The sequence below is a fragment of the Neomonachus schauinslandi genome, chromosome 15, assembly GCF_002201575.2.
Source record: "Neomonachus schauinslandi chromosome 15, ASM220157v2, whole genome shotgun sequence".
Classification (NCBI taxonomy): Eukaryota; Metazoa; Chordata; class Mammalia; order Carnivora; family Phocidae; genus Neomonachus; species Neomonachus schauinslandi.
The window spans coordinates 24,493,813-24,515,760 of record NC_058417.1 but is presented as its reverse complement, the minus strand read 5'-3'; the positions used below and the strand labels follow the sequence as shown (position 1 = coordinate 24,515,760).

At 37.4% G+C, this 21,948-nt stretch overlaps 1 protein-coding gene across 1 annotated transcript in view; it reads left to right on the top strand.

The window, feature by feature from the left end:
• The window catches only part of USP32 (ubiquitin specific peptidase 32), a 217,263-nt gene that overhangs the window by 56,089 nt on the left and 139,226 nt on the right, over positions 1 to 21,948 (top strand). The window contains exon 2 of the mRNA XM_044921385.1: positions 5,072 to 5,199. Coding sequence (XP_044777320.1) covers positions 5,072 to 5,199 — 128 coding nt within the window. The remainder of the gene's footprint in view (positions 1 to 5,071; positions 5,200 to 21,948) is intronic.

Genomic DNA, 21,948 nt, shown 5'->3' with positions numbered 1-21,948 from the left:
TAGGCTTTAATTCTTTGGTCTGCTTAGGTCAGTCACCACCCCTCAAGACACTTAATGGTCACCAGAAAAATTTGACTCTTAGATCCTCAGTTTTCTCTTTGTCCTTGTGAGTTTATATCCTTTTTAATTCTTGCTGTAATTTTAGTGATGTCTAGAGAGAGAGAAGAGATTTTTTTCTTATTTTTTAAAGATTTTATTTATTTATTTATTTGACAGAGAGAGGCAGCAAGAGAGTGAACACAAGCAGGGGCAGTGGGAGAGGGAAAAGCAGTTTCCTGCTGAGCAGGGAGCCCGATGTGGGGACAATCCCAGGACCCTGGGATCATGACCTGAGCTGAAGGCAGATGCTTAACGACTGAGCCACTCAGGCGCCCCAAGAGACTTTTTTTTAAAGATTTTATTTATTTATTTATTTGAGAGAAAGAGCACGAGTGTGAGCTGAGGGAGGGGCAGAGGGAGAGGGAGAGAATCCCAAGCCGACTCCACACTGAGCATGGAGCCCCATGTGGGGCTTGCTCTTAAGACCCTGAGATCATGACCCGAGCTGAAATCAAGAGTCAGACAGTTAATTGAACCACTCAGCTGCCCCAGGAGAAGAGATTTTTAAAAATATGTGTTCAGGGATGCTTGGGTGGCTCAATCCGTTAAACGTCTGCCTTCGGCTCGGGTCATGATCCCAGGGTCCTGGGATCAAGCCATGTGTCAGGAATTAGCGGGGACCCTGCTGCTTCCTCTGCCTCTTGCTCCCCCCTGCTTGTACTCTCCCTCTCTCTGACAAATAAATAAATTTAAAAAATGTGTTTAGTTTTACATTTTTTACCTGAAATTGTTTTTTCTTTCTAAAACTAAAATAACTGCATTAATGTTAGGTTTTCCTACTTTAAAATTTTACTAGGCTTGATTCTAGTCTATTTTCCATCTGCCTAAATTTTTATTTTATTTTATTTTATTTTTAAAGTAGATACCATTTATTGAATGTCTGGATGTACTAAACCTGAGCTATTTTATGCTTTATATTCATTAGGCACCTTAGTTTAAACAAAAGTATGTGAAGCTGTTAGAAACATGGGAAGTATTATGGTATAATTTCATTTTATTTCATGATTTTCTCACAACAGTTATGGGAGGCTGTTCTCATCTCACAGATACGATGATGACAGCCACAATAAATAACATTTAGATGGCTTTCTGTAACTCAGGCACTGTTCTGAGCACTTTGCATTAGTGAACAGAACCTCCCAACCACCCAGTAAGATACATACTCTTCGAACTGCCATCTTACAGAAGGCTCCAGGGATAAGGAGTGGCCCAGCTGGGATTGCAGTCCTCCTAAATTTTTATTTTTAAAGTTTTCAAAGTTTCAGTTGTAGAAGAGAACACTTTTAATGTATGTACTCCTTGTCTACATATGAGCTGATTGTTAGTCTGTTTATTTTGAATAAATAAAAGTGCTGTTTATTTTCAGTAATTGTGGATCTGGGCAGTATATTAGTGTCTGATACTCTATTTCAACTATATATAGTAACTTATTCAATCTGTCCTGTGTTGATGGACATCATTTGCTTCTTATAAATGCTTTAAAAAGCTTATTACAGAGGTGCCTGGGTGGCTCAGTTGTTAAGCGTCTGCCTTCGGCTCAGGTCATGATCCCAGGGTCCTGGGATCGAGCCCCGCATCGGGCTCTCTGCTCAGCGGGAAGCCTGCTTCTCCCTCTCCCACTACCCCTGCTTGTATTCCTGCTCTTGCTATCTCTCTGTCAAATAAATAAAATCTTTAAAAAAAAAAAAAGCTTATTACATATATTTTCTCATGTTATAAATGAGTAAGTTTATTAGTTAATAGACTGCTATTTTTTAAACATACTACCAAATAGTCCTTCAAATGATCTGTAACCGACAGTGTGTGAGATTATCATTTTATATCCCAATGATTGATTTTCTTGTCTCTTCCGCTAGACTGTCAGCCTTCTAATTTGTTAGTAAAGCTATTAATGAAAATTAGGCATCTTGAAGAAATACATATTCCAGTAGCTGAAGTAATTTATTTTCCATTACTGTAGTTATGAGATGAGCTTTGTTCTGTTTTTCACTTTTGCATTCCTTTTTTTTTTTTTTTTTTTTAAGAGAGAGAGTGCACACATGGGGAGGCGGGGCAGAAAGAGAGGGAGGGAATCTCAAGCAGCCTCCACTTGACACGGGGCCTGATGTCCTGACCCCGAGATCATGACCCAAGCTAAAATCAAGAGCCCGGTGCCTAACGGACTGAGCCACCCAAGCACCCCTCACTTTTGTATTCTATCAAGAAAAAAATGAATATATTGAGGATGTTAATAGTATGACTCCAAATTTTAATGAATTAAGCATGTAGTATTCACACTTTTCTCTAGCTACTTATTCAAGTATTAGTTCTTATTGTTTTATCATTGCCCTACAAAATGTCAAAACCATGTTTCCCTCCCTACTATAAACATTTATTGAATGATAATATATGTGCCAGGGACTCTTCAGGCCTTATCTTGTTGGTCCTTTCTACCTTATGCAAGACTGTAGACCAGTCCCTTTTTCTTGTCCTTTGGAGACTATACTTTCTTGTTTTTCCTGTTCTAACTGTTCGTTATCAATATTCTTAGAGTATTTTTTCTTTGTCTGCAGATCCTGTAAGCACTGGTTTCTTACAGTTTTTTCTCTTAATTCACTGTGCTTATTTATGGATTTAATTGCCACCTATATGCTGATGATTCTCTTCAAACCTCTCCTAAGCTTTACACTCATAATTGTAAAAACGCACTGAATTTCCCCAAGGTTTTTAATATACAGTATATCCTTACCAGAGTTTATCATCTTTTCTTCCTCACTTATCTTTTTCTTACATTCCCTTTCTACATGATAATACCATCCTTCAAGTTTCCCTGACTAGTATCCTGAATATTATCCTAGATTGCTTCTCAGTCAGGCTCTCAAGTTCTACTGACTTTTCTTCTAGACATTTCTCAGATTTAGCTTCTCCTTTTCTTCTTGTATTAGTCTACTTTTTGCTTCTCTTATTCCATATTCCTTATTCTCATATTCCACTACTGGTAGAATGAACTATCTGAATTGTATCTGACTGGGTCCTGTTTCCTATCTGCCTGGAATTTCTATCTGAATTGTGTCTGACTATATCCCTTCTTTATTATGACAGAGCAAAATTTCTGTGACTTAGTCAAATGACTGCCACCCTAGGTTTATCATTTACTACTCCCTGCCTTGTTTGTTTTGTTCTAGTAACATACAATTCCATACACTCCATTCATCATTGTACTTTGTAACAGACTGTCATTTCTGCCTGGCATGCCCTTGTCCCTTTTGCTTTAGTTAGCCTTTACGTTTTTATGTAATCATCCTCTCTGTCCAGAGTCTTCTCTTTTCTCCAGCATGGGCTAAAGGTACCTACCTTTTCTGTGCCTCCATTATGATCCTTGAACTGACTGCGTAATATTAAAGAGTATTTTTCTTATCCTTATAGGCAAATATTGTTTTAATTGGTGAAAAAGGGTCTTCAAAATGCCTAAAATAATGACTCAGTAATTTTTTTGATAGTGGGTATCTAAAAATATTAGGTTGTTAGAATAATTTATAGATTACTTTCTTTGTAAATGATGACAAAATCTAAGCTAAGCTTGGAGACTGTCCTCCACATGGATAGATAAGTGCTCAAGGAGTATAAATAATATAATTTTTATCCCAAAGGAAGTTGAAGTATAGTTGGTATACAATGTAATATTAGTTTCAGGTATACAGCATAGTGATTTATATACATTATGAATGGTTGTCATACAAGGTTAATACAATATTATTGACTGTATTCCCAATGCTACTCTTTACATCCCCGTGACTTATTTATTTTATAACTGGAAAGTTTGCACTCTTTATCCCCTTTACCTATTTTATCCATCCCCTCATCTGTCTCTCCTCTGTCAACCACCAGTTTGTTCTTTGTATTTATGAGTCTGTTTCTGTTTTGTTTGTTTTGTTTTTAAGATTCCACATATATGTGAAATCATACAGTATTTGTCTTTCCCTGTCAGACTTCTTTCTTTTTTTTTTTTAAAGATTTTATTTATTTATTTGAGAGAGAGAATGAGAGACAGAGAGCACGAGAGGGAAGAGGGTCAGAGGGAGTAGCAGACCCCCCGCCGAGCAGGGAGCCCGATGTGGGACTTGATCCCGGGACTCCAGGATCATGACCTGAGCCGAAGGCAGTCACTTAACCAACTGAGCCACCCAGGCGCCCCCAGACTTATTTCATTTAGAATAATACCCTCTAGGTCCATCCAAATTGTTGCAAATGGCAAGATTTTGTTCTTTTTCATGTCTGAGTAATATTCTGTATTACATATACATATATATATATGTATATATATACACACACACACATACACACACACATACACACACATATATATGTATGTGTATATATATACCTTATCTTTATCCATTATTTTTTAAAGATTTTACTTATTTATTTTGAGAGAGCGAGCGAAAGCACGTACACGCGAGTGTGACTGGGGGGAGAAACAGAGGGAGAGAGAAAATCTCAAGCAGATTCCACACTGAGCATGGAGCCTGACACAGGGCTTGATCTCAGGACCCCGAGATCATGACCTGAGCCTAAATCAAGAGTTAGCCACGTAACTGAGCCATCCAGGTGCCCTATACCCATTTATTTATTAATGGACACTTAGGTTGCTTCCATAATTTGGCTATTGTATGTAATGCTTCAGTGAACGTAGGGGTGCATCTGTCTTTTGAAATTAGTGTTTTTGTTTTCTTTGGATAAATACCCAGAAGTGTGTGTGTGTGGGGGAAATACTCAGAAGTAGATTGCTGAATCATATGGTATTTCTGTTTTTAATTTTTTGAGGAACCTCCAAAATGTTCCATTGTGGCTGCACCAATTTACATTCCCACCAACAATGCACAAGGGTTCCCTTTCTCCACATACTTGCCAACACTTATTTTTAAAAAATGAAGATTTTGAGAGACTTCTTTTCTCTTCTGGTTTCTTACCCTCTTCAATTTCTGAATTGCAGTTACGGATGTAGAGCTGAAACGACTGAAAGATGCCTTTAAGAGGACCTGTGGGCTCTCATACTATATGGGCCAGCACTGCTTCATCAGGGAAGTGCTTGGGGATGGAGTGCCTCCCAAAGTTGCTGAGGTAATCTTTATATTCTAGGTTTTCCTTTGAGATGGTTATCCACCAACCTGAATTCTTGAGGAGCTTTCTGGTCTTAACATGTGTAATCTTCCCTACAGTTATTTTTCTTGCTGAGTCAGTAAATAGGTCTTATTTTAGATGTCAATATGGCTGTGTTTTTAGAGGCCAAATGGGAGTAACACAGATCTGCAGTTTGCTGCTTTTATTCTTCTGAGCTTTAATAGCCACTGACTGTAACCATGGGACCATTTGTATGACTGACTTCTTATTCTTATAAACTTCATTACTCTGATGTATACATTTTATGTTGGGAGTATGTTTTACAAATTTCGTGTTAAAGAAAACCTTTCCGTATAGCAAAACCGAATTAAATTAATTCTATAAAATTAAATGTAGTAAATGAAACACTAGCTTATTGGAACCTGTAAAGACTTACTTAATTTCTACTAAAAATTTTAGGTAGAGCTAAAATGTCCTAAGTTGATACAAATCTACCCTTTCTAAAAATAGTAAGTTAACTATTTTATGGCTTCATACACAGGTATGCATTATGTCATTCCAAATGTGAAATGAGAATAGAACACTGAAAATGTTAATAAAACACTGAAAATTATAGGAATTTTAAGCTTATTATATTACAAAGAACTGTAATTCACCATTCTTAATTAGTCACCGTTTCTGCTTCTAACATGGGTTGTGTGCTTTTGAACCTGTGGTTTATGTAATATACAGTTTACATTTTTAATTTTTATCTTTTTTTTTGTGGGGGTATATGTTACATTAATTTTCTTAAATGTGTGTTTTTTTTTTTTTTGTAAAATTACGTACCTCTGCCATTGTTTCGGATTTATGACAGAGTTAACTTTTTTCCTTAATACTGTTTATTGGATTTTCTGTTTCATTGTGAGTTCATCTTCCTATTTCTTTCAGTCTTTTTGTCTTAAATGCTTGTATATAAAATTTTGGAATTTATTTTATTTTAGTATATAACTAGCAAATTTATGAGATACTATAAGTTGGCAGTTGAGGAAGGGTCCTCTGAGTCCATAATAATTAAAATATTCCAAATTCAAATATATACTGCCTTCAGCCTTTCTCTCCCTGCACCTCCTTTCTTAAAGTCAAAACTGTCAGACTCAATGTAGTTCATGGTACTGGGATTAAATTAAGTCAGACTATCTCACTTGTCTCTTTGGGCCATATATAAAGATTTACATGTGTACATTGAGTTGTAAAAGTTCTCTATGTATTCTAGATACAAGTGCCTTATAAGATACATATTTGCAAATATACCCTCCCATTCTGTAAGTTTTCTTTTTACTTTCTTTTGATGGTACCCTTTGAAACACAAAACTTAAAATTTTGGTGAAGTCCAGTTTACCTGTTTTTCCTTTTATCATTGTGTTTTAGGTATTGTATCTAAGAAATCATTGCCAAAAAAAAGGAAAAGAAATCATTGCCTAACCCAAGGTCATAAAGATTTACTCTTCTGCTTTCCTCTAAGAGTGTTAGCTTTTAAATTTAGGTTTCATCTATTTTGTATTAATTTTGTGTGTGGGATAAGGAGTCCAACTTCATTCTTTTGCAAGTAGTTCTCCAGTTGTTGTAGAACCATTTGTCAAAAAGACTGTTCTTTCCCCATTGAATTGTCTTGTCACTGATGTTAAAATTGTTGAAAGTCAGTTGGCCATAAACATAGTTTTATTTTTGGATTCTCAGTTCTGTTCCATTGATAATCTGTGTCTCCTTGCATCAGTATCACATTGTCTTGATTACTCTGGTTTTGTAAAAGATTTGAAGTCAAAACATGTTATTCCTTTTTTTTTAAGATTTTATTTTTTTATTTGAGAGAGCGAGAGAGAAAGAAAGAGAGCGAGAGCGTGAGCATGAGTAGGCAGAGGAGCAGAGGGACAAGCAGACTCCCTGCTGAGCAGGGAGCCCGATGCGGGGCTCAATCCCAGGACCCTGAGATCATGACCTGAGCCAAAGTCACATGCTTAACTGACCGAGCCACCAAGGTGCCCCCAAAACATGTTATTCTTCTAACTTTGATCTTCTTTTTCAAGTTGTTGTGTCTATTCTAGGTCCCTTGTATTCACATATAAATTTTAGGATTATCTTGTCAATTTATGCAAAAAAGGCATCTGGGATTTTGATAGGGTTGTATTGAATCTGTAGATTGGTGTGGGGATTATTACCATTTTAACAATATTTTAAGGCTTCTGACTTATGAAATTAGGAAGTTTTTACATTTAGATTTTTAATTTTTTTAATGTTCTTTAGTTTTCACTGTGCGAGTCAAATGTCCATCGGCTGAACAAAATGTAGAATCCACACAATGGAATATTATTTGTTAATAAAAAGGAATGAAGTTTTCTGATATGTGCATGGAAGAACCTGCAAAACATGCTAAGTCAAAGAAGCTAAACACAAAAGACCCATTTTTTTTATCCCATTTGTATGAAATGGTCAAAATAGCCAATCTATAGAAACAGAAAATAGATTTGTTAAAATTTTAGTTGATTTTTTCCTTACTCGTGTGCATAGCAGCTGCATCTTCTTGCCATGTTCCGCTATTGGAGAGGCAGTTCATGCATCCCGTGTTTTGGAGGAATCTGTCCTTCCTGGGATGTCAGGCTACTTGATTGCCTCTGATAGGCTCAAGAAATGTTGTAATATGATAGTTTATTTGGCTTTTTCTGGTTTATAGATTAGAAGTAACACTTTTTCAGACCTTTTACATCTAAGGTGGAAGTGGAACTCCTTGCAACATCATTTTTATGTGAATATCTCATAAATTTCATTTCGCCCAAAACTGCTTCAGGAATCTTCCTCTGTCCTTTGGACTCTCTGTTAAGATTAATCACTGGCTAGAATAATTAAAGTAATTATTTTACAAGAACAATCTTAATGTTAAATTGTAAAGTCCACAGTGATAGTTTCAGTTTCATTGTAGTTAACGCTGTTTTGTGTGTAAAATCTAGCACGGTATTAAAACACGTAAATTCTATAAATGCTTTTAGTGATGATACTAGCTTTTTTTGCCCTATTATTTACTGAAGTAGGTTTATTTTAAGTGAGGATGGGTACTATTAGCATGTGGATATTGATTAGTAAGTGTAATGTGTAAATTGTGAAGTATAATAAGGAGCTAATAAGTACTTTTATCTTTAATTGCTGGTATTTTCTCAGGAAAGGAAGTCTTTATAGTTTTTCATACCATAATCTCAAAAGGATGAGTGAACCTCATTTAAGCTCAGTTTTGGAGCAGTTTCAACATCAGCTTGTGGTTTATTTTAGCCATCTCTCTGAGATAGGCAGGTCAATAGATAGATTTCATCAGCTTTTGTGTGTATTTGGGAAAGGGAGAGAATTTATTAGTATAATTCCTATTTGCAGAGTACAGAGTCATTTGCTGAAGGAGAAATGCTACATTTTATTTTATTTATTTATTTATTTATTTTTAAAAGATTTTATTTATTTATTTATCTGACAGAGAGAGAGAACACAAGTAGGCAGAGCGGCAGGCAGAGAGAGAGGGAGAAGCAGGCTCCCCGCCGAGCAGGGAGCCTGACGCGGGGCTCGATCCCAGGACCCTGGGATCCTGACCTGAGCCGAAGGCAGACGCTTAACCGACTGAGCCACCCAGGCGCCCCGAAATGCTACATTTTAAATAAAATGGAAGTTAAAGGTCTATGCAGGTAGTGTTGAAGTTTGAATTTATTTATTTATTTATTTAAAGCTTGAATTTAGTTTTAGTGAGTAGGTAGACTCAGAATGGAGGTCTGTATTTTATAGCTTCAGGGAAATAAGTTAAATAACTGGATTTATAAGTAAAGTGATGGCCCTTGTGAGGCCTTTCTTAAAATCCTGTGGAGAGCTTCAGCCTTAAATTTGGGTGAAGAGGGTCACCTACTCTTGGTGAGATTCGGAAATTAATGTTTTGAGGCACAACTGCATTATTTTAATGTCAGTATCTCTATGGCCACAGGAACCATTTAAGCTGCCAATTGTGGATGGAGGGAGAACTTCATTCCCTAGTTAATCAGTGTTTTCCTTTAAAGTAAAAGTAATGATATATCTTTGAAAAGTAAGGGGAGGTATTTTTGGAATCTTAGTAGAAAAGGATGAAAGTTAAAAAGTTAAAAAGTAACTTTAGTCCTTAATATGTTGATTAAGGAAGCATTGTGAGTTTCTAAATTATTTTCTAGAAGAGAGTAGCTGTATATTTTTAGAGCAAAAGAGAGATTTATTTAGGATTGAACTGAACTCTCATTTTTTTTTTTTACCTTCTCTGAAGACTTACTGTGATAAATTCTAAGACGTTTGGGATGAAGAATAAAAACTAATGACAGTTTACAATTTTTGGAATTTAAGCATCGATTTCATTTGTCTCATTGTTTCTAGGATAGATTAATGTAATTAATATTTTGATGCAGTTCTGTCTTGCTTATAATAGTAACCATGTGTTATTTGAGTAGAATAGTAAATGAATAGAATTTGAGGAGATTGAGAAAACAAAGTCAAATGAAGTATGTGGTAAGTAAATGGAAAATGTGTAATACTTGAAATTGGCCTTTTCTGAACCAAGGCAACTAACTCTTAATAATCCGGTGCTTATATTTTCTTTTGGGTGTCACCCATCCCCCAACTCCTATTCTCCCAAAGAAATTCTGTTTTTTAAAATTTATTTAATTTTTTTTAAAAAGATTTTATTTATTTATTTGACAGAGAGAGAGGCAGTGAGAGGGGGAACACAAGCAGGGCAAGTGGGAGAGGGAGAAGCAGTCTTCCTGCTTAGCAGGGAGCCCGATGGTGGGGCTCCATCCCAGGACTCTGGGATCATGACCCGAGCCAAAGGCAGACGCCCAACAACTGAGCCACCCAGGCGCTCCCCAAAGAAATTCCAATAACCAAACATTTCCATGTAGTATTAATTTGTAATCAATACCTATTGTTTTTACATTCAATTAAAAGTAGTTTTCACCATTTACAAAATCTGCTAGGCAAGTGAATTTGTAGTAGCTGCTCATTAACTATTTCTTTTAACCAAAAACTTAAATCTCTTTCTCAGGATTGATTTCAATTCTGGATGACTGGCTAGTATAGTAATACCTTTGCACTTTTCTCCTTACAGCCGCCTCTGACACTTTTAGCCCACATTGTTTTTCTCCCGTTCCTTACAGGTATTAAAGCCTACCTCTACTATGTAGCACATTTTATGAAGTGATGGCTTGTTCTCTAATTGTTCATTTAAATCTTGTCTCTCAACTAAGTTACAATTCTTGATGGGCAGACTTTATGACTTTTAAAAAATATGCCTCAGAGTACTGTGCATATAGTATAAAGTTAATGAGCATTTGATTTATTAATGCTTTTTAAAAGATATTATATTATTCTGCAAAATCCCATTACAAGAATGACCAGAAAACCAATATTCGTGAAGTCAGTTAGCTTTGCTAACTTTTGCAGTCTTTGAACATTTAACCTTTTCCAAATTAGAGGAAAATGCACATGTTAAGTGAAAGCAATCTTAGAGCCTAAAGTGTTTTCAGACATAGTGATCAACATGTAAAACCAGTTGGTTAGTAGGATATTTTTCCATTAGTGGTAGTAAATTTATGCTGAGGTATTCATATTGCATTTATTTTATTTTATTTTATTTTATTTTGTTTTATTTGAGAGAGAGAGAGAGAAACAGCATGAGAGGGGAGAGGGTCAGAGGGAGAAGCAGGCTCCCCGCTGAGCCGGGAGCCCGATGTGGGACTCGATCCCAGGACTCCGGGACCATGACCTGAGCCGAAGGCAGTCGCTCAACCAACTGAGCCACCCAGGCGCCCTCATATTGCATTTAGATGCCCCTTGTTGACTAGGGACATGTATTTACTAGATAGTCTAGGTTTAGAGGGACAGACCACAGAATTATGATTAGTATTTGTTTTGATGTTAGTTGATCTGTATTACTTAGTACATTCCTTTATGTTGGATTTACTAGAATGGTGGGTAACAACTTTCTTGGCAACTCTAGTCATTGATTGTTAGCACTTGATGCTACTGATCATTGACTCTTGTAATATCCAAAATAACTAATGTGTTTATATAAACCAGAGAAGGGTAGCTAACTGTAACATTTGTTACAGTAAATCCTAATCTTGACATTCTAGCTAACAGGAGAACACTAGGCAGGATACTGGTTTAAAATCTTTCTCTGTAACTAGAATCTGTAAAATGTTCACTAGATTTAACTGCATCACTTTTTGTTCACAGTGTAATATTTACACTAGTTCTTAAATTTCATGGTTTTTCAGTATTTCTTTTTATAAGACTGGACAGAAAAGATTCCAGGGATTCTATTAGATGAAAATATTAACAGATTATTTCGCTTTCTTGTAAAATTACATATGGATTTAAAAAAAAACATGCATTATTGTCTTTATGGTTCTTAACTGCAAAGTTTTATCCTAGAGTGACTTTTATTTATTTTTTATTTATTTTTTTAAAGATTTTATTTATTTAGGGGCGCCTGGGTGGCTCAGTCGTTCAGCGTCTGCCTTCGGCTCAGGTCATGATCCCAGGGTCCTAGGATCGAGCCCCGCATCGGGCTCCCCGCTCAGCGGGAAGCCTGCTTCTCCCTGTCCCTCTGCCCCTGCTTGTGTTCCCTCTCTCGCTGTGTCTCTATCTGCCAAAAAAATAAATAAAATCTTAAAAAAAAAAAAAAGATTTTATTTATTTATTTGACAGAGAGAGACAGAGCGAGAGAGGGAACATAAGCGGGGGTGTGGGGGAGGGAGAAGCAGGTTTCCTCCTAAGCAGGGAGCCCGATGCGGGGCTCGATCTCAGGACCCTGGGATCATGACCTGAGCCGAAGGCAGACGTTTAACGACTGAGCCACTCAGGCGCCCCCCCTAGGGTGATTTTTAAACGGCTTCATAAATTATTGAGAAACAGAGTTTTTAGAGTTTATAGAGTGTCCAACTCTTGATTTTGGCTCAGGTCATGATTTCAGGGTCTTGGGATTAAGGCTGCAACAGGGAGTCTGCTTGAGGATTCTCCTCCTCTCACTCTACCCCTCAGCTTGTGTGTGCACATGCTCGCTCACTCTCTCTCTCTCTCTCTCGCAAATAAATAAATATTTGTAAAAAGGCAGTTTATAGTGGAAGAGCTGATATGTCATTAAGCATAATGGAACTAGTGAACTTCTTATATAAAACGTTATATCAAGTACATTATATAAATTATGAATGTTGTAAATGGTATTGCAGATGTCAAATAAGTTATTCATTTATATTGGAACTAAAAAATACTCTTACAGAAAATAACTTATGTATGGGGTGCCTGGGTGGTTCAGTCGTTAAGCGTCTGCCTTTGGCTCAGGTCATGATCCCAGGGTCCTGGGCTCGAGCCCCGTGTCAGGCTCCCTGCTCAGCGGGAAGCCTGCTTCTCCCTCTCCCACTCCCCCTGCTTGTGGTCCCTCTCTCGCTGTGTCTCTCTCTGTCAAAGAAATAAAATCTTTTTTAAAAAAAGAAAATAACATGCATAATGACTTACTTGAATTCTTGGTGTATTTATTAACTGAGCTGCTGATATGACTAGTGTAGTAGATGGTGAAAATAATCAGCATCCTGTTCAAGTCAGTCTTGATAAACACATCTGTCCAATAGCATGTTCCTTAATTGGCATTACAAGGTAAAATAAGGTTGATTTAATTTATAACCATGTTAAAAACTGCCAAAATTCAGCTGATAAGATTTAGCTGTTTGACTATAGAAATCATAACATTCATATAAAAAGAATTCTAAATGGTGGGAAAAGCAACGAATATTTGCTAAACTTGGGTGAATATAGAGGGAGACATCTGAATTCTTATCTTTTTCCCCTTTCTCCCCATGCCCATAGATGGAATAAATATAGCTTTATTTTATTGAGGAGCTACCTAATAAAATTGTTGCAGAAATGGAACCATTTTGTTTGGCTTGCATACGGTAGTTATTATCTTCTAAGACTATCATCTTTGACTAGTGTGACATATTGCATTCAGTATTTAGATTAAAATGTATGGAAAAGAGTTGTAAAATACAGTTAGACTTCTATATTTCTTTATTTTTGTCATTAAGTGATAAATGTGAGAATCCTTTCTTAATGTACTTTTTAAAAAAGATTTTTATTTATTTATTTATTTATTTGAAAGAGAGAGAAGACAGAGATAGGGAGAGGGCACAAGCGGGGATGAGAGGGAGAGGTAGGCTCCCCACTGAGCAGGGAACCCGATGTGGGGCTTGATCCCAGGACCCTGGGGATCATGACCTGAGCTGAAGGCAGTCGCCTAACCGACTGAGTCACCCAGGCGTCCCATGCATGGGAATAAGTTTTAAAGAAATCTTGTCCTGTATTTATAGCTGTTAAAGTTAGATAATTGAAGTTTTTAATTCTTTTTTTTTTCCAGAGATGATATACTACTAAAATATATTTCTTCATCGGGCAGTCTATGACGTTCTTCCTTTTAAAATAGAAGCATATTAGAGCCTAAAGTGGCTCTGGGTGCCTTGGTGGCTCAGTCGTTAAGCGTCTGCGTTTGGCTCAGGTCATGATTCCAGGGTCCTGGGATCGAGTCCCACATCGGGCTCCCTCCTCGGCGGGAAGCCTGCTCTCCCTCTCCCACTCCCGCTGCTTGTGTTCCTGTTCTCGCTATCTCTGTCTCTGTCCAATAAATAAATAAAATCTTTAAAAAATAAATAAATAAAATAAAATAGAAGCATATTAAAAATATCTGTTCTGTTCATTTTAAATATACTAAGATGTATTCACAATGAAGATTTAACTACTTTGAAAAATCGTACTTGATGACTGCAATAAAAAGGAAGATCAAAAAAAAGAGGAAGTTCTATTGATACATGCAAAAACATGAACAAATCTCAAAATCACTGTGCTACGTGAAGGAATCCAAGTAAAAATAGAATATATGCTTATGATTCCACTCATAATAAAATTCTAGAAGTTGCAAAGTTCTCTATTCTGAAAGGAAGCTTACTGGGTGCTGGTGGTGCACAGGGAAGAAGAGGGAGAGAGAGATTACAGAGGGACATGAGGACACTTTTGAGGTGATAAAAATGTTGTTTTTTTGATTGTGGTGATACTTTCAGTGGTATGACATGGCATCACAAAACTGGTCATTTGTATACTTTAAATATGTGCAGTTTAAAAATGGGACTAATAAAAATATTTGCAGTTTATTGTACTTCAATTTTCCCTCAAAAACTTTGTAAAAACATTTAATTAGATGTACTTTTTATGTTTTTCAGGAAGAATACTTATACTACCTGGAAAAGTGAGCCTATTATATAAAAATTGACTATTGACAAGGTGTATCATTTCTTTTTCAGTCTTTGTTAGGGTATTTGGGTTTTAGTTCTAACTTTATTAATTTACTTCAAGGTCCTTTCCTAGTCCTAGTCACTTAAGTTCTTTTTTTTTTTTTTTTTTTAATATTTTATTTATTTGACAGAGCACAAGCAGAGGGAGAGGGAGAAGCAGGCTCCCCCCTGAGCAGGGAGCCCGATGCGGGACTCGATCCCAGGACCCTGAGATCATGACCTGAGCCGAAGGCAGCCGCCTAACTGACAGCCACCCAGGTGTCCCCTAGTCACTTAAGTTCTGAGGCAAAAGAACCTCCAAACCTTTGATCAGAATTGTTGTAGGAATTAGGTGTATGAGCAGCTTGATTGTAATTAGAAAAGTTAGAAATGCAGTTAAATTTATGATGTTTTAGTGGTCTTTGAAATTGGCCTGGAGTGGAGTGGGAAAGGTTGTGGGCTAGGTTAGGCTGGGAAAGTTGGGGCAGTGAAAGGGAGGAATTCTCAGTGATAAATTTGGAACTCTGCCTTTTCCCTCTTGATTTGAAGTTACAGATTAAATTAAACTTGTAGAAAATGGAAGTTAAAGCAAGGAGATTCCAGAATGAGATCGTTAGGAATAGAAGATCCAGGATAATCAGTTTCCAAGAAAAGTATGGATAATAAAGGAGGACTGGGAGCCAGTTGTGAGGACAAGGATCCAATCTTAGTATCATGCATTAAGGTATGAAAATACCAAGGAAAAAAAGCCAGGAAATCTCCATAGACAGAATTCAGAGACACTGACTCCAAGGAGAGCAGTTTTGATTTGAAACCTTGTAGTTGAACCTGAAGCTTCTTCAGAGCACCTCTGGATCTAAGGAGACTTCAGCTTCTTCATTGGGATGGGAATAGACCAGGGACAAATATTTGCTTTAAAGGAAGCTCGTAAGTGAAAGGGGAGTTAAAACCCAGAACTTCAGAGAAATTATTTAATTATTTTAAACCACTGCCAAGCTAATTGAGAGGGTATACTAATAATTTACCTCACTGATGTCTAGTGACACTATAGTTTATGCTCTGAGCGTGACACGTAGTTGTGTATTTGAATAGACTTAAATAGACAAGGTTTTTTAGAGATGAGAAAAGCGGTAGAGACTGAATCTCAGAACTTGCTCTTTGGTGTGGTGGCAGCAGGAAGTTACCTAAGACAAACAGAGCTAGTAATCTGGTTTGTCCAGTTAATCCTAGGATTAGTTATTGGTCAGACAATCTGTCAGATATAAATAGGTAATGTACAGAGATATCCTGGGTTATTTTGTTTAGGCAAGGCTCCTTTGCTTTGGGGCTTGAAGAATGGAGAGAAGTAATACGGAGTATTCTGTTCTCTAAATTTAAAAAGTATTAGTAACTTATCGGACTCTGGTGTTACATAAACATTTTATGATGTGGGTTTATGCTTAGCATCTAATAGTCAACGGTTCTGTGGGATAGATACCTGACACAGGCTTATGAAGCTCTAGGACAGTTCTTATGTGAAAAAAATAGGGATTATAAAGTAAATATAATAAAATATATTTAAGAATGTAGAGCAAATGGCATGTTTTACCTTTTTTCTGAAAATAATATTTATTTTTTTCCCTTTAACAAATTTAACACCTGATTCTTTTTTTTTTTATTCTTATGTTAATCCCCATACATTACATCATTAGTTTTAGATGAAGTGTTCCATGATTCATTGTTTGTGCATAACACCCAGTGTCCATGCAGAATGTGCCCTCCTCAATACCCACCACCAGGCTAACCCATCCTCCCACCCCCCTCCCCTCTAGAACCCTCAGTTTTTCAGAGTCCATCGTCTCTCATGGTTCGTCTACCCCTCCGATTTCCCCCGTTCATTCTTCCCCTCCCGCTACCTTCTTCTTCTTTTTTTTTTTCTTAACATATATTGCATTATTTGTTTCAGAGGTACAGATCTGAGATTCAACAGTCTTGCACAATTCACAGCGCTTACCAGAGCACATACCCTCCCCAGTGTCTATCACCCAGTCACCCCATCCCTCCCACCCCACCCCCCACTCCAGCAACCCTCAGTTGTTTCCTGCAATTAAGAATTCCTCCTATCAGTGAGATCATATGATACATGTCTTTTTCTGTTTGACTTATTTCACTCAACATAATACCCTCCAGTTCCATCCACGTCGTTGCAAATGGCAAGATCTCATTCCTTTTGATGGCTGCTTAATATTCCATTGTATATATATACCACATCTTCTTTATCCATTCATCTGTCGATGGACATCTTGGCTCTTTCCACAGTTTGGCTATTGTGGACATTGCTGCTATAAACATCGGGGTGCACGTACCCTTTCGGATCCCTACTTTTGTATCTTTGGGGTAAATACCCAGTAGTGCAACTGCTGGATCATATGGTAGCTCTATTTTCAACTTTTTGAGGAACCTCCATACTGTTTTCCAGAGTGGCTGCACCAGCTTGCATTCCCACCAACAGTGTAGGAGGGTTCCCCTTTCTCCGCATCCCCGCCAACATCTGTCGTTTCCTGGCTTGTTAATTTTAGCCATTCTGACTGGTGTGAGGTGGTATCTCATTGAGGTTTTGATTTGGATTTCCCTGATGCCGAGCGATATTGAGCACTTTTTCATGTGTCTGTTGGCCATTTGGATGTCTTCTTTGGAAAAATGTCTGTTCATGTCTTCTGCCCATTTCTTGATTGGATTCTTTGTTCTTTGGGTGTTGAGTTTGATGAGTTCTTTATAGATTTTGGATACTAGCCCTTTATCTGATATGTCATTTGCAAATATCTTCTCCCATTCTGTCGGTTGTCTTTTGGTTTTGTTGACTGTTTCCTTTGCTTTGCAAAAGCTTTTTATCTTTTTTTTTTTTTTTAAAGATTTTATTTATTTATTTGACAGAGAGAATGAGAGAGAGAGCACATGAGAGGGGGGAGGGTCAGAGGGAGAAGCAGACTCCCTGCCGAGCAGGGAGCCCGATGCGGGACTCGATCCCGGGACTCCAGGATCATGACCTGAGCCGAAGGCAGTCGCTTAACCGACTGAGCCACCCAGGCGCCCCACAAAAGCTTTTTATCTTGATGAAGTTCCAATAGTTCATTTTTGCCCTTGCTTCTCTTGCCTTTGGCGATGTTTCTAGGAAGAAGTTGCTGCGGCTGAGGTCGAAGAGGTTGCTGCCTGTGTTCTCCTTTAGGATTTTGAAGGACTCCTGTCTCACATTGAGGTCTTTCAACCATTTGGAGTCTATTTTTGTGTGTGGTGTAAGGAAATGGTCCAGTTTCATTCTTCTGCATGTGGCTATCCAATTTTCCCAACACCATTTGTTGAAGAGACTGTCTTTGTTTCATTGGACATTCTTTCCTGCTTTGTCAAAGATGAGTTGACCATAGAGTTGAGGGTCCATTTCTGGGCTCTCTATTCTGTTCTATTGATCTGTGTGTCTGTTTTTGTGCCAGTACCATACTGTCTTGATGATGACAGCTTTGTAATAGAGCTGGAAGTCCGGAATTGTGATGCCGCCAGCTTTGCTTTTCTTTTTCAACATTCCTCTGGCTATGCGGGGTCTTTTCTGGTTCCATACAAATTTTAGGATGATTTGTTCCATTTCTTTGAAAAAAGTGGATGGTATTTTGATGGGGATTGCATTGAATGTGTAGATTGCCCGAGGTAGCATTGACATCTTCACAATATTTGTTCTTCCAATCCATGAGCATGGAACGTTTTTCCATTTCTTTGTGTCTTCCTCAATTTCTTTCATGAGTATTTTATAGTTTTCTGAGTACAAATCCTTTGTCTCTTTGGTTAGATTTATTCCTAGGTATCTTATGGTTTTGGGTGCAATTGTAAATAGGATTGACTCCTTAATTTCTCTTTCTTCTGTCTTGTTGTTGGTGTATAGGAATGCCACTGACTTCTGTGCATTGATTTTATATCCTGCCACTTTACTGAATTCCTGTATGAGTTCTAGCAGTTTTGGGGTGGAGTCTTTTGGGTTTTCCACATAAAGTATCATATCATCTGCAAAGAGTGAGAGTTTGACTTCTTCTTTGCCAATTTGGATGCCTTTGATTTCTTTTTGTTGTCTGATTGCTGTGGCTAGGACTTCCAATACTATGTTGAATAGCAGTGGTGATAGTGGACATCCCTGCCACGTTCCTGACCTTAGGGGGAAAGCTCTCAGTTTTTCCCCATTGAGAATGATATTCGCTGTAGGTTTTTCATAGATGGCTTTTATGATATTGAGGTATGTTCCCTCTATCCCTATACTCTGAAGAGTTTTGATCAAGAAAGGATGCTGTACTTTGTCAAAAGCTTTTTCTGCACCTATTGAGAGGATCATATGATTCTTGTTCTTTCTTTTGTTAATGTATTGTATCACATTGATTGATTTGCGGATGTTGAACCAACCTTGCAGCCCAGGGATAAATCCCACTTGGTCGTGGTGAATAATCCTTTTAATGTACTGTTGGATCCTATTGGCTAGTATTTTGGTGAGAATTTTTGCATCCATGTTCATCAGGGATATTGGTCTGTAATTCTCCTTTTTGATGGGGTCTTTGGTTTTGGGATCAAGGTAATGCTGGCCTCATAAAATGAGTTTGGAAGTTTTCCTTCCATTTCTGTTTTTTGGAACAGTTTCAGAAGAATAGGTATTAATTCTTGAAATGTTTGGTAGAATTCCCCTGGGAAGCCATCTGGCCCTGGGCTTTTGTTTTTTGGGAGATTTTTGATGACTACGTCAATTTCCTTAGTGGTTATAGGTCTGTTCAGGTTTTCTATTTCTTCCTGGTTCAGTTTGGTAGTTGATACATCTCTAGGAATGCATCCATTTCTTCCAGGTTATCTAATTTGCTGGCATAGAGTTGCTCATAATATGTTCTTATAATTGTTTGTATTTCTTTGGTGTTGGTTGTGATCTCTCCTCTTTCATTCATGATTTTGTTGATTTGGGTCATTTCTCTTTTCTTTTTGATAAGTCTGGCCAGGGGTTATCAATCTTGTTAATTCTTTCAAAGAACCAGCTCCTAGTTTCGTTGATCTGTTCTACTGTTCTTTTAGTTTCTATTTCATTGATTTCTGCTCTGATCTTTATTATTTCTCTTCTCCTGCTGGGTTTAGGCTTTATTTGCTGCTCTTTCTCCAGCTCCTTTAGGTGTAGCGTTAGGTTGTGTACTTGAGACCTTTCTTGTTTCTTGAGAAAGGCTTGTATTCCTATATACTTTCCTCTTAGGACTGCCTTTGCTGCATCCCAAAGATTTTGAATAGTTGTGTTTTCATTTTCATTGGTTTCCATGTATTTTTTTAATTCTTCTTTAATTTCCTGGTTGACCCATTCATTCTTCAGTAGGATGCTCTTTAGCCTCCATGTATTTGAGTTCTTTCCGACTTTCCTCTTGTGATTGAGTTCTAGTTTCAAAGCATTGTGGTCTGAAAATAGGCAGGGAATGATCCCAATCTTTTGGTACTGGTTGAGACCTGATTTATGACCTAGGATGTGATCTATTCTGGAGAATGTTCCATGGGCACTAGAGAAGAATGTGTATTCTGTTGCTTTGGGATGGAATGTTCTGAATATGTCTGTGAAGTCCATTTGGTCCAGTGTGTCATTTAAAGTCTTTATTTCCTTGTTGATCTTTTGCTTAGACGATCTGTCCATTTCAGTGAGGGGGGCGTTAAAGTCCCCCACTATTATTGTATTGTTGTCGATGTGTTTCTTTGCTTTTGTTATTAATTGCCTTATATAATTGGCTGCTCCCATGTTAGGGGCATAGATATTTACAATTGTTAGATCTTCTTGTTGGATAGACCCTTTAAGTAGGATATAATGTCCTTCCTCATCTCTTATTACAGTCTTTGGTTTAAAATCTCATTTGTCTGATATAAGGAATGCCACCCCAGCTTTCTTTTGGTGTCCATTAGCATGGTAAATGGTTTTCCACCCCCTCACTTTCAATCTGGGGGTGTCTTTGGTTCTAAAATGAGTCTCTTGCAGATAGCATATCGATGGGTCTTGTTTTTTAATCCATTCTGATATCCTGTGTCTTTTGATTGGGGCATATAGCCCATTTACATTCAGGGTAACTATTGGAAGATAGGAATTTAGTGCCATTTTGTTAATGTATTGGTGACTGTTACCGTATATTGTCTGTGTTCCTTTCTGGTCTATGTTGCTTTTAGGGTCTCTCTTTGCTTAGAGGACCCCTTTCAAGATTTCCTGTAGGGCTGGTTTTGTGTTTGCAAATTACTTTAGTTTTTGTTTGTCCTGGAAGCTTTTTATCTCTCCTTCAATTTTCAATGACAGCCTAGCTGGATAGAGTATTCTTGGCTGCATATTTTTCTCATTTAGTGCTCTGAATATATCCTGCCAGTCCTTTCTGGCCTGCCAGGCTCTGTGGATAGGTCTGTTGCCAATCTAATGTTTCTACCATTGTAGGTTACATATCTCTTCTCCCGAGCTGCTTTCAGGATTTTCTCTTTGTCTGTGAGACTCATAAGTTTTACTATTAGATGTCAGGGTGTTGACCTATTTTTATTGATTTTGAGAGGGGTTCTCTGTGCTTCCTGGATTTTGATGCCTGTTTCTTTCCCCAAATTAGGGAAGTTCTCTGCTATAATTTGCTCCATTATACCTTCTGCCCCTCTCTCTCTTTCTTCTTCTTCTGGGATCCCAATTATTCTAATGTTGTTTCGTCTTATGGTATCTCTTATCTCTCGAATTCTGCCCTCGTGATCCAGTAGTTGTTTATCTCTCTTTTTCTCAGCTTCTTTATTTTCCATCATTTCGTCTTCTATATCACTGATTCTCTCTTCTGCCTCATTTATCCTAGCAGTTAGTGCCCCCATATTTGATTGCACCTCATTAATAGCCTTTTTGAGTTCTACTTGGTTAGATTTTAGTTCTTTTACTTCTCCAGAAAGGGTTTCTCTAATAACTTCCATATTTTTTTCAAGCCCAGCTAGTATCTTAAAGTGATGACTCTGAACTCTAGATCTGACATCGTACTAATGTCCATATTGAGTAGGTCCCTGGCAGTTGGTACTACCTCTTGTTCTTTTTGTTGAGGTGATTTTTTCCGTCTTGTCATTTTGTGCAGAGGAGAATAGATTAATGAGAGAACAAAATGCTAGCAGAGTAACAACGTCCCCAGAAAATATACTCTAAACAAATCAGAAAAGACCTGAAGCAGTGGAAAAAGAAATGGGAAGAGAGAAAAAAGAAAAAAAAGAAAAAGATAAAGATAAAAACAAATAAAAACAAACAAAACAAAACAACAACAACAAAAAAAACCCAGAATGTGATCAAATATGATCAGGCTGGTATATAGATCAGTGCCACAGACTAGATTTGGGGTGTATTTTGGTCTTTTAGAAGAAAGTGCCTCCCAAA